The sequence below is a fragment of the Triturus cristatus genome, chromosome 7 (assembly GCF_964204655.1).
Source record: "Triturus cristatus chromosome 7, aTriCri1.1, whole genome shotgun sequence".
In the NCBI taxonomy this organism is placed as follows: domain Eukaryota; kingdom Metazoa; phylum Chordata; class Amphibia; order Caudata; family Salamandridae; genus Triturus; species Triturus cristatus.
In genome coordinates, this window is record NC_140590.1 from 722967319 (window position 1) to 722980948 (window position 13630).

Here is a 13630-nt window from a genome sequence, read left to right on the forward strand (position 1 = left end):
TCGTACCTTGTTAATAATGCTTGGCTATTAGCTATATGCCAATGATTAGCTGCTTGTGCTGCAACTTTTTTACCAGAAGCATCTATAAGTTTGGATCCCTTTTCTGGTTGTGGTGCTTCTCCAGTTGTTTGGGAGTTAGCCCTTTTCTTAGCATTGGATACGACTAAAGAGTCAGGAGTTAATTGACCTCTAATAAAAATGGGGTCTGAAGGTGGTGGTTTGATTTTTTTTATCAATGTGAGGAGTAATTATTCTTGCTTTAATCGGTTGTCTGAAAATGCCATCTGCAGGAATTGTCATACCCTTTAAAAGTGGTAAGTATTGTGCCCGTCTTTGTGTATTAGATAAAGTTTCAAAGAGGAAATCCTCCTCTATTGAGTCCTTATAGAAAAGTACCTAATGGTAAGTGGCTAATCTGGCTATAAGATCCTGATAAGCAGATGCATCATCAAGTGGTGAGGGACGGCTAAGGTATAAATCAGGATCAGTGTCAACATAGGGATCAGTATTATAATCATTCCCAGGATACCCTGTTTTTGTGCCATCTGGGATGCCTTGATCCTCACCTACTGCTGACTGAAGAGACATATTACCAGCCTCTGACAATTTTGGGGAGTGGGGTGGGTGGTACAGGTGAAGAAGGAATGGAAATGTGCAATGGACTAGTTGCAGCATCCTTTCTTTTCTTTAGTGGTTAAACCGGAACGTCCAAAGCCTCCTCAAAACTCAACTGCTTCTTAGGGGTTTGTTGTTTTGATGGCTGTACCATACGTTTCTTTGTTACAGGCTGAATTTGAAGTGTTTTTTGTTTCCAATTGAGCTTTTGGTGAAATTGTTTAAGGATTGGCTCCGGGGAGATTTCAGATCGAAAACAAAGCTTCGTCCTCGATGAAGGAAGGTTCGATTCCAAAAGAACAAGTCTTTTTTTTCAGTGCTGAGACTGAAATGTTTTGGTCTCGGATGTAAGGGATAAAGAGGCCCCTGCTGAAGGCCAAACTTTCGGAGATGAAGGGCGAGGGTTTGGAGGCATGTTTTCGGTGCACGCCATGGCTTGTGTGCTGTGAAGGCCCGTGAGTAGTCTTTTCAGTGAAGACTGAGCATTTGGATTTCAGAGAAGGGGTAGAAGTACTCAAAGTGTGTTTCTTTTGAGCTGGCTGAATAGTGGTCGATTCCACTTCGGATTGAGACTCAGAATTGGAGCGGGATTCTTCTTGTGCCGCTGAAGCCTCTTCCTCCTCCACTTGTCAACCGAAGATGTTGGGGACATCGTCTATTTGCTTGTGCTGCATCTCTTGTCATCTAGCCCTTCGATCTCAAAGAGTCTTTTTAGACTGAAAGGACTTACAGGCCTCACAGGTGTCTTCTCAGTGTTTGGGTGAGAGACATAAGTTGCAAACGGGATGCTGGTCGGTGTGAGGGCATTTGGAGTAGCACTTCGGACAGAAACGGAACAGACGTGGCCTGTAGACCAAAGAGACGAGTCAAAAACCAACTACGAAATCTAGTATGAGATGTATACTATACAGATCAAAACAATGTAGTTGGGATATATATACCAGAACGTAATGGGACCAAAGGAGACTTGAACTGGAGTGTGAGATACTACCTCCGAACCAGTCGGTGGAAAACAACAATCTGAAGATGGCGTTGATGACCATGCGCAGTATTCCCAAGAGAAGGAGTCACACAGCCTTGTGACTCGAAAAAAACTTCTTGGATAAAAAACAATTTGTAATCATCCGAGCCCAACATTAGAAGGCAAACTTATTATGCAAAGCATGTGTATCCATAGCACACATGCCTTGAACTTATTATATTCCTCACCTCAAATCTCCCCATTGCTGTTGCTTTGCTTAGGCCCTGCTGAACATTCCTAAACACTTCCCCACATTTTTCTGTTTTATCAAAATAAAATCCCTTCTTCCTTAGAATTAGAATTAGAATTAGAAATAGATTTATTGAGCGCGGTTGCTGCCCAAGGGCGTCCAAGCGCTGAGATGAGAATTGGAGAGACATGCTGAGTGACAGATTAGAGCTCGGAGGCTTTGGCGAATAATAAGCACCCTTATGCATCAAGCCAAAATCCAGTCGGTAAAATACCGATTCCTTATTAGCTCCCGGTATTAAGTAAAAAATGCCCAATCCCAATGCATCAACCCAAAAGCAGAAATCGGTATTTAAGGAATCCTTAAATAGCGATTCTTTAAATAGGGATTCCTTAAATACCGATTCCTTAAATAGCGATTGCATTTAAGGAATCCCAAAGTGAGATTCCTTAAATGCAATGCATCAAAGTTAAAAAATTAGCGATTTCGCTAATAAGGGGAGCAAATTACCATGAAGATGAACTGCATGGTAATTTGCAAAAACTTTGAAAAATGCACTTTTGTGCATTTTTCAAAGTGTCATGTTGCGCACACACATGCCCTTAGAGCATGTGTGTGTGCAACATATGTGCACATATAATTTTCAGGGGTGCAACAGGGTGTCCTTTTGACACCCTGGCACCCTTGAAAGTGCTCCAGCTATTAGCGATTCGGTAATACCGAATCGCTAATACAGAATGGCTTTACATTCATTCCTATGGGCCTCCAAGCCCATAGGAATGAATGGGTAGGTATTCCTTATTACCGATTCGGTATTACCGATTCGGTAATAAGGAATGTTAAGGAATCGCTATTTGAATAGCGATTCCTACATGCATAGCCTTTTGCTATTCCTTATTAGCGATTCCTTATTTTTCGCTAATAAGGAATCGCAAATGCTAATGTTGATGCATATGCCCCAAAGTCTTCAGCTTTTTTCGAAAAGAGAGCAGGTCCGGGTTGGAACGGAGTGAGAGGGGGAGAGTGTTCCAAAGTTTAGCTGTGTTCAATGAGAACAACCTGCCCCCGGATCTGACTCTCTTCACTCTAGGAACCATTGCCAAGAAAGCCTCAGTGGAGCGGAGGTTCCTATTTGGGTGATAGGGAATGACCAGGTTGCTGTTAATTGCAGGTCCTGTTTTCCAAAAGGCCCGGTGCGCAATGCACAGTGCCTTGAATGTCATTCTGTGCTTGACTGGTAGCCAGTGAAGACTTTTTAATGCAGGTCTGGCTGACTGGGCTCGTGGAATCTGTAACAGGGTGCGTGCTGCGCAATTTTGCACCACCTGGAGTTTCCGGAGAGTCATCTCGGGAGCCCCTACATATAGGGCATTGTTTGAGTCCAGGCGGGACTGGATGAGGCCTTGTACTGCCACTTTCTTGGCTTCTAGAGGCAGAAGTGGAAGGACTTTCCTCAAAGTCTTGAGGATGCCAAAGCAGGTGGCGGACAACTTAGTAGCCTGGGTGGAAAAGGAAAGCTTCCTGTCCAGCCACACTCCTAGGCTCTTGACACTTTCCTTGGGGGTAGGGGGAGTGCCCAGAGCTTGGGGCCACAAGGAGGTGAAAGGTATTGGCGAGGCTGAGCCTAGAAGCAAGAGCTCTGTTTTGTCTCCGTTTAGTTTAAGGGAGGAGCTGGTCATCCACTCCTTAACATCTTCTAGGCAGCTCAGCAGGCCTCCATGGGGTTGGCTGATGTTCTCTTGAGCCAATGATACCACTAACTGAGTGTCGTCGGCGTACGACACAATTTTGATGCCGTACGGTTCGACGATCCCAGCCAGTGGTTTCATGTAGACATTGAATAGCACAGGGCTCAAAGAGGAGCCCTGTGGTACTCCACAGCAGAGAGGCTTGCTGGTTGATATTATGTCGCCGTCGAAGATCTGAAAAGATCTATCAGACAGGAAGGAGTCGAACCACCTTAGAGCGTCGCCTGAGACTCCGATGTCCCGGAGACGGTTCAGCAAGGCGGCATAGCTGACCGTATCGAAAGCGGCGCTTAGATCAAGGAGGATCACTGCCACTGATCCTCCCTGATCCAGAACCATTCGGGATTCCTCGGCGACCGCTAGTAAGGCAGTTTCGGTGCCATGTTTCGGCCTGAAACCTGTCTGGGATACATCCAATAGGGAGTGATTTTCAATGCACTGGACCAGCTGGACATTTATGTATTTTTCCAACACCTTGCCAGCCCAAGGGAGGAGTGAAATGGGACGATAGTTGGAGTGATCATCGGGGTCCAGGTTCGGTTTTTTCAGCAACGCCCGTACCATGGCTTTTTTCCATGCTGTAGGAACGGCACATGAGGCTATAGATGTGTTTAGGAGTTCCAAGCTAACAGGCAGGGTAGCTTCGTGTGCTTGTATCAGAACTTCTGGTGGGGCTGGGTCACGCGGGGAGCCGGATTTAACTTGGCGTGCCATTGTGCCGAGGGTGTCGAGGTCCAGGGGAGGGAAGTGCTCGAGGGTTGGCTGGTCTGGGGGAGGGAGGATTCTAGGAGAGGGTGGGTCGGCTATCTCCGAAGCTGTAGCTCCCGTTTGAAAGGTGGAATATATTTTCAGGACTTTGTTGTAGAAAAAGTCCGCAAGCTCGTTGCATTGGTCTTGAGTTTTGCTCGGAGGGGGGGCGGTAATGACACTTGAGCAATGATTTATTATCTGAAAAATTTCCCTGGGCTTAGATTTAGCCTCTAGGATTTTATCAGAATAGAAGGTCGCTTTCGCCGTCCTAATCCCATCTCTATAAGCTTTTATCGCCTCTTTGTAGGCTACCTTTTTTTCCGGGAGAAAGTCCAAACGCCAGGCTCTCTCTCGTTGCCTGCAGCAGCGTTTTAGTTCTCTTAAGGAGTCGGAGAACCAGGGCGTGGATTTATGCATTCTCTTAGATGAACATCTCCGGAGAGGAAGGATCGTATCTAATGAGTTAATGATCCAGCTGACATAATTTTCGTTTGCTACACTAGGGTTTGAGCAAGGGGGCGGGCGGGTAAAGTCCAGGCTGTGCCTCCAGGATTCCAGCTGGAGTTTTGACCAGTTCCTCCTGATTGTTGTCCGGGGGGGTGACTGGGGGACCTTGTGGATGGCCCAAGCAAACGGAATCAGAAAATGATCTGACCATGGGAGGGGGATAGGATTGTCAACAGTCAGATCGCTGCAGCTGCTGAAAATTGGATCGAGCAGATTACCCTTCTCATGGGTTGGAGCTGTGACCAACTGGCACAGCTGAAGAGCTCCAAGGTCGTCTATTAGCTCCTTGGCAATATTATCTGCGGGGGAGTTGAAATGAAGATTCAGGTCTCCTAGGACTGTGTAATTGGCCGCAAGTAGAGTTCTTTTCGCTATTATCTCCGGGAGCGACCTATGGAACAGTTTTGTTGGATCAGGGGGACGGTAGATCAACGTGCCCGAGAAGGAAGTGTTGGCGTTGAGCTCTATGCAGAATTCCATGCTTTCGCACTCGGGGATACTTTCTGCTGTGGTGCGGCAACGGTACTGGTTTTTAAGAATGATAGCCAGACCGCCGCCTCTTCCTACTGGTCTGTCCAATCTAACGATGTGGTATCCACTCGGTAGAGCTGCGACTATGTCTGGGTCAGATTGAGTGGAGAGCCAGGTCTCTGTTAAAAAGATAACATCTGGCTTGCGCTCCTCTAGCAGCATGGACATTTGAGTGCTATGCTTTGGCAATGATCTACAATTTAATGCCAACATGCAATATTTCTGTACCGAGGGGCCTGCCAGGGTGTTTCGGAAGGAATGTTTGCATTCGGAGCAGCAGGGAGGGAGGGATGTGGCTGCAAAAGTGCGGGTACATAAGGCGGTAACTCTGCTTCCTATGAGGCGTAAGGCAGTGGAGCTGTAAGTCCTGACCGGAGGAACGGGAGAGGCAGGGGGGGTGGCCCCTGGTCCCGTCTGGTCGCGGACGGGCGCAGACGGGCTTGCCTTGACACTCTTATAAGTTAAACCTTACAAACTAAAACCCCAACAAACTTCGACTAACAGTCAGCCAGACCAATAAATTATCTTAACGGTTTATCCATTTGTCCACGTGCCCTAAGACCTACCTGCACCAGGCTGCTCTTCTGCATAATGGCTCATCTAGATAGCGTTTGCCCCCAGATAAGTCACTTACTTGACAATTTTCACCATGATCAAACCTGTTCCAAGCTCTATAAGATCTCAACCAATATTAATTATGCTCTATATAGTGATGCACATGTGGCAAAATGTCATCCCTAAAAAATGACACCCTCTTCGCTTAGCAAATTCATTTGCATCAACCTCTGGAAAACAACATCAGCTAGAGCCACCCAGAACCACATTTTGTACCACCAGTAGACCCCAACTCTCACAAATAAAGTCAACACCTGTGAAGTGAAACCTCATCTAGTGGTTCACTAAAAAGAGAAGCATCTCCCAATGTGGCCAACATGCAATTACGGAATGAGTGTGACAATCTACTGAAATACAACTGTGAAGGTGCTTAAAAAGCGCAGACCCAGCCTTCATTAGAACTGTATGCGCGAAACTCGTATATTCTACCAATCTCTCAAAATACATTAGGTTATCTTTTGTACAGAATTGACATCCATCCAAATTATTTCTTCCTCTTCCCCTGCTCCTTCAGTCTTTGCTTGATCATCTTGCAGGGAGTATATTGCTGTGACTGTATATCTTTCCTACTGACATGAGTCCTTTTGATCTTGGATTGGTGTCAGGGGATTTCCCTCAGTAGAGTCTGAAACATAAAATTGAGCATTTACTACTTGATTTTCAAGGTAATATATAAGAATCTAAGGCTTTTTCGAAATTGTTCTTGTTTTAGGGCAGCAAGGTTTTAAAAAAAAAAATTCTGAAAGATTTCGAGTTCTTTTTGGCATCTGCCAGATTAGTTGAACACCAAAGACCTTTTGGCATAAAAATTAATGTTTGTTCAGATGAAGGTTGAATACACTTTGTATTCTGAATCAACTAGGAAGTTGTTCCTTTCTAAGGCACTCCATCGGTATTGTGTTTGGGATTCTTTCAGTGTGGACTCTTATTTGCCTCGAAACTGCATGCAATGGCATGGTACCAGATTGTTCCCCCATTTATCTCTGGGGTCTGTGCCCTTATGACCTATCTTTGAGTAAAGGGCCAGTTTGCAAAATCTCCATCATCAGAGGAACTACAAATAAAGTGGTTTGCTCAACAGAAGTGTAGTGTAAGATTCTGCAGTTTTATGGAAGAATCCCATCATGCTCTTTTTCAGGACCTTCAGGACCTTGGGGATGCTTGTCAAAGAACAAGTGCTGTCCAACTTGACAATATTGTGCTGCATAAATCTTGTAACCAGTCTACAGAATTGTGCATTGCTGGGCCACCTATATCTAGAGGGACTCATTAATTGCAGTATATATTCCAGTTGTTCACTGCTCAGCCTAATAAAGTAGAAGGGGATAAAAAGATGAACTGATAACCTGTTAAAACAAGAATTTGCAATGCACTACGTCTCGCATTTACACAAGTTTGAGCTACTGGCATTGTAAATGGCAATACCTTTTATTTAAGTTTTGGTTTTTAAAACAGAAATAAAATGAAACGTCATTTACAATGCCAATAGCTTAAACTTGGGTAAATACGAGACCTATTGTATTGCAAATGCTTGTTTTCTATTGCATCTTGGTATTTGTAGTACTAAAATAGATCTAAAAAGAATGAATGTGTATTCCTCTTTATTAACAGATAACACATGTTGTAATTCACATATGCATTATGATGTGTGTGCTTGCTAACAGTCGGATGTTTTCCCTCTTTCACTCACTTGTTCACTGACTTTTTACGCACTACAGGATGGGCATTTCCCTCATTCTCTCACTCACTATTTTTGTAGTCACTAGCCGACTTTACATTTGTTGTCTTGCGTGCCAGTTTTTTGATCTGCCTTCTGGGCACCGCACTTGCAGTCACCGGTTAATAATGCGGAAATTCAAACTACAAGTACCAGAAATCAGTAGATGGAGAGGACCTGGACATGCAAGAGCACCGGCCTGCAACTGTCATAAATTGCGCTTACTATATTTAGGGTTTACTGCAATTCAATTCATTTTATATTTGTTTGTATTTGCTTTTATCATGTCAATGATGTCACTTGAGCAAAAGGTTGTGGCACGTGACAACCCTTTTGAGCTGCCATAACAAATGCCAGTTAGTTCTCACGGGTAAGAATTTTTAAAACTTAAGACCTAGGAGAAAGCAATTGCTGTGGGCACTGCTCTCATTTCTGGTTGAGATCAGGGGTGACATTTAATTAAACACAAAAGTAACCTGCAGCCGCCAGCATGTAACACCTACAGAGAGGGTTATTCCAAGAAGGAAACTGGGAAGGTTTTTGAAGGTGTGTGGAAGAGGGTCGCTCTCCAAAACAGGAGTGGCATAGTTTTCCCAGCTTAGCGCAAACGCTGTTTTGTTTTAGTAGCGAACTGCATCTATCATGAGTCTTCCAGCCACAGGGGGAGGGGACAAAACCCCCCTCCGCCCTTGAGGACAGAAGAGGTTACCCACCAATGAATAGAGGGCAAGAGACACATTAACACCACAATGAGGAAACAACGCGCAGTGCGTTCCCAGAGCACGGGAAAACGCATTTGTTTTAATATTCTCCGAACAACCCGCTCACTGGCACATTTGTGAAAAACTAATGAAAATGAATTACATACTGTAAAAAATGCGTACATTGGGTGTTGCTCGTGGTAAGAATAAAGTGAAATTAAAAATAATAAAAGAAGAAAAGTCGGAACAATAAAACAAAATGTGTCTGTAAACGGCACAGGACCACAAAGAGGAGTGGTGGGGGAGGGCACGGGGAGACAAGGGAGTTTGGTGCAGGCGGGCAAAGATAGCACTGGGACACAAAGAGGAGTGGTGGGGGGCGGGCACACGGAGACAAGGAGGCACTGCAGCTGCCGCCCTGCGCGCCGCTGCTTGCTCCCGCGGCAAAACGCCGTGGGAGTGAACCTTTCAAAAGAGGTGGGACCTTTAGCCATTTGCAGGCTTTGATTCTAAAAAGACACACACAAAAGCCAATCCAATATGTGGGGGGGAGTCAGACCCACACAGAGTAGACACAAGAAGCCTCGCAGAGAAGCGCATGCGGCTGCGCTAGGTTCGACCTAAAAACTCTGCAAGAAATAAAGGACAGCAGCCCATGCATTAAGTATTTAAGAGACTTGCAGCTATCACAGTGAAGTCTTTGATTGTTAAACTTAGCTGAAAACAAATGATATCACACAGGGTATTTATATGACCATTGCCCATCAAAATAATAATAATAATAATAATAATAATTCACATTTGTAAAGCTCGAACAATCACCCGTAAGGGTCTCTAGGCGCTGGGGGCCGTCGGGAATACTAAGCAAGCTATTGCCCAGAGTCACATGGTGCTGGGCTAATCTGCCTCCGGCGCCTGGGATCGAACCGTGATCCCCAGAATCCGGAGTCAGTTGCCCTGGCCGCGGCACCACACCTCTTCCCAAGGATCGTTTTCATGTATTGGAAAGATGAAAAACTGTATAGTTCTAGAATACCACCCATATTGCTGCTTCACACATTTCCTGCCCCTTATTGCCACCTTATTGCTATCCTCAGAAAAGGACTCACAACAAACACGTTCAGACAAGCCCAACCCCTTCACTAAAATAAATGACAACTTATACATCACACAAATATTTAATGGGGTCTGGACTTACATCTTTTTCAATTTCAGGTCCTGCAGTTTCAGATACTGGTGTCTCCTGCTGAGGCCTTTCACCAGCCTCCATGTCTACAGCTGCCTCTTCATCTGCATTAATTTTCATTTCTGATCTTTCCTCCATTTGACTTGAAAACTCTATCTCCATTCCAGCAGGGTCTTCCATCCCAGTTGTCTTTGTTTCCTTTTGTGCTTTAGCCTCTTCCTCATTCTCACTTTCCATCTCAACTTCAGCATCGTCATCATATTCCATCAGGGTATCTTTCTCGACATCTTCGCTGGTCTTTAACTTTGAATCTGCAATAATGGCTGAAACAAAACAATCTCGACTGATGTCTTAAGCATGCACTAGAAATCAGTAGTGGTGAAGGCAGAAAAGAGAGATCCTTCATTACACAATTGCATTCCTTCTTTTAGTAAACCAGGTTTCTTGGACGAGATATGAGAACATAACGGAGATAAACGTGAAAGAAACAAGTACGGAACAAAACAGTTATTAAGCAAAGAGGCAAAACAAACTCAATCACAACAATTCATGAAAGACGGAGTAATCATAGGAGTTTCGCTTCTGGGATCACATGCATACACACTGCAGTACTAGAAAGCACTCAGAAAACAGCTGTCGATTACTCCTTTGTGTGAGCATCCTCGATATTCCACTGCAATTTAGGAAAACCTGATGTCTGCACCTGCTGGAAGGATTATCAGATAGAACATTCCGAATTAATTACTAGGGACGGAAAGTAAACTCATCCCCACAGAAAGCTAGCATTCCTTCTGAGAAGGAATGCAGCACAAGTGGGCATTTTCATCAGCCCACACGAGTAAACAATGTGCAAAGCCTTCAAACTGGAATACACTGAAGCGACTGTCAGCAAAATGCACTGTGAGAAATGGACGCAATTTTGTAGATCAAGTACCAACGGGGAGATCGGGAGGTAGTAGGTTTCTTTCCATCTCATTTCGATCTTTTTAACATGTATTTACTTACAAAGCAACCTAAGTCTAAAATGTGTCAGCGAGGTCCAATGCTATCTGATCTATGTCATTTTCATACTTAAGGTGAGAACTGTAATTAAGCGTGATCAATAATTCTGATGAAAGCCTTGACAGCTGGAAGCCTGGGTGCGAAAATGACTCCTCAATGAGTGCAGAAAGAAATGAAGAGCATAATGAGCCCCTTCCATAGTGTGGAGGACATTTCAGAAAAGGCAAAAAAAAGAGCAAGGTCCTTCCTTGTCACCTTTGCGGATAGCGATGCCTGAGAACAGAAACGGTGCTTTGATGTGTTTCCCGAAGCTGGTAAATACTTACATTCAGATGCATCCGTCTTCTTGTACGGGCAGAACAACTGGCTGATCTTCAGGTGCTGTAGCTCAGTCACATCAGCAACCATGTCCTTTGATATTCTCAGGTCATCAATGTGCACAGACTGCCACAAACCTGCAAACCACAAACGTGAAACGGAAATCAGTCAGTCGGTTGTAGGAGATGTATATTCAGCACAAGAATTATGCGTATTTGTAGAAGGAAAAAACACTTATTAACGACATCGTGCTTAAAAGCTAGGAGCACTGCATGCTACCAATACTAGGCTGCCTCAGCACAGAAGCATTATGTTAGAGATTTTTATGTTCACATTTTTGTGTATCGTTAACGTCAGAATGTCTTTTCACATTCGATTACATATGCATGCACTGATTTAGTACTGCTGCTTTCCAAACAAATACTCTGATGTGTAAAAGTGCATTTTTCTGATCCTTGTTAACTAGGCCTCCATTTAAGCATAAAGACCATCTTGTACAACATGCAATTCACCCTTGCCATTCATGTCTTTCCCCTGCCCATCTCACTGTGGTTGTTTCAGCAGCATGTAGTCAAATAGATTATTTGTTTATTCCCATTGTGGTTGTTCCTGCAAGCTTTGAAGACCTTCCTCGCCTCGTTATGAAACTGCAACTATTACAACAGGGTATTCCGCTAGATCACTGCGTGCTATTAATTCATGTTTCAAGTAGTTTGACCGTGCTTCGTATTAAGGAAATATGATGCTTAATTTTATTGTGCTCTGATTTGCTGATGAAATTATACATTTGCTCACACAACACTGATTCTGCAGTTTCTTAATTGCTTATTTGAAAATAATGTATAAAAAAACCTCGATTTGAAGGTGTATCACCGTAAATATTTAACTGATTAACAGCTAAATCGGCTAGAGATAATTCAGTTAAGTTGTACATAATTGGCAGTAGATGGATAAAGATACTGACATAGGGGTGGTAAAACTTAAAAAACTATAACCTTGCATGAGCCTAAATAGTTAACGTACGTAGTAGGCTTAACTAGCATTCAAAAAGGATATCATGTTTTCTGTTTATCAGAGGCTGAGTTAGAGACGTTCATATCTTCAGATATCGGAGTGTCCAAGTATTTTGACAAATCATTTGGGTCCGTGAACAAGTGGAGTCTTCCATTCTCAATTTTATATTTTGCAGGACCAGCAAAAGAGAATTGGATGTGCTTATCTCTTAGTTTATCTCTTCGTAGAAGAAAGCCTTTTCTGATGTCTACGGTAGGTTTTGAGTAATCCTGTGTGAGTTATTTTTTTGCCATTCCATGTGATCGGACGATTTTTGAGGGCAAAGTTGAGGATGGCCTCTGTGTGTTGGTATCTCAGATGTTTGCAGCTGATAGGGCGGGTTGTTTTCCTTGTAGACGAGCTAAATGTCGGTATTCCGTGTGCTCGGTCAAGTTTCAGGTTCTGGTGAAATTTTATGCCCGTAATCTGAGGGATCCAAGTCTCCAAGAATGTGACGCATGGCTCAGCGGAGTCTTCTGAGCCCTCTGGGGACATCAAAAATTCTAATATTGCCTCTTCTGTTTTGGTCTTCCAGCTCAACTGCGTGTCTTTTAAGGTTACTGGTAACGTCTAGAAGGGTTTTTAATTCCTTGTTGGCTTGAGATGCAGCGTCTTCGATGCCGCTTATTCTTTGCTCTGCGGCGACAATTCTAGAGTTGATTGTACTCATGTACGCTTGTATGGCGGTTAGTTCTAACTGCATGGCGTCCGTGTTTTGTTTTGTTGATTTGGCCAGATCATGCACATCTGCTAACTTTGAGAATTATTTCCACTGTGCTATTCATATCTGCTTTAGCCTTGATAGGTGAGTCTGATGGAGAAGGTTCGGCCTTGGATCTTTTGTAGTGAGCCTTGGATTCTTTATCCGCTCTAGTGATGTATCCCCTAAGTGCAGTATCCTCAGGCGTTAGTTTATTGAAGCTCCTTGTAATTACTTACTGGTTACCGTAGGGGGGTAGAACGTAAGATGTATATCTGGGCTATTATGAGCAGACTGTGTATAGGCCCGAGTAAAATGCCTGATGTTCAATGTTGAAGTCTGAAGCCTGGAACTGGTGAGCATGTGGGGGAGACCCAGATGTATATTATGCAGAACAAAGCCGGTGATTTGCAGATGGGACTGGACACCTTAAGGCAGTAAGGCAGTAATACAGCGACAAACTTGTCTTGCAGAAGTAGTAAGGTGCACAACAATGAGTAAATTACAGCATGGGCATGTGTAGAAGGATCACAGGCGAGCTTAGTCAGCTACAGAGGGTACAGCGGTTCCACCTTGAAGGAGCGGAGGATTTGATGATGGTGCCGGTAGGTTATATTGATGTCGCAGTACTGAGAGGAAAGTAGCTAATTTATTTATTTGGTTTGTTTTGAAGTAGGGCTGTCCAGGACTGTTGCTCGTTGATCGGTGATAATGACAGAGGCGGTGCAGTCCGGGTGTGATGCACAGTGCCCGATGTTCTTTTCGGGGGCAGTGATGTCCAGGATTGATGTTAAATGCTCAAGGTCGGTATTACAGTTTTTATAGGTGCATCGCACTGACTATTGGGGGTGGGAGCAATATAGATTATGCGTCGGTTGCCCCTGGTAAAGGATGTGGTGTGTAGTGGTGCCATAGGCCCTTGAGAGACACTGTGTTGAAAGTAGGCTCTAAAGATTAGGGCACTCTTTGGACACTC

The 13630-nt window shown here is 44.1% G+C and overlaps 1 protein-coding gene across 2 annotated transcripts in view; it reads right to left on the bottom strand.

The window, feature by feature from the left end:
- The window catches only part of RNF213 (ring finger protein 213), a 2329248-nt gene that overhangs the window by 853383 nt on the left and 1462235 nt on the right, over positions 1–13630 (bottom strand). For both annotated transcript variants that reach the window (XM_085617427.1, XM_085617426.1), the window contains exons 31-32: positions 10910–11038; positions 9594–9904 (exon numbers count right to left, since the gene is read on the bottom strand). In XM_085617427.1, the coding sequence (XP_085473553.1) occupies positions 9594–9904; positions 10910–11038 (440 nt within the window). The remainder of the gene's footprint in view (positions 1–9593; positions 9905–10909; positions 11039–13630) is intronic.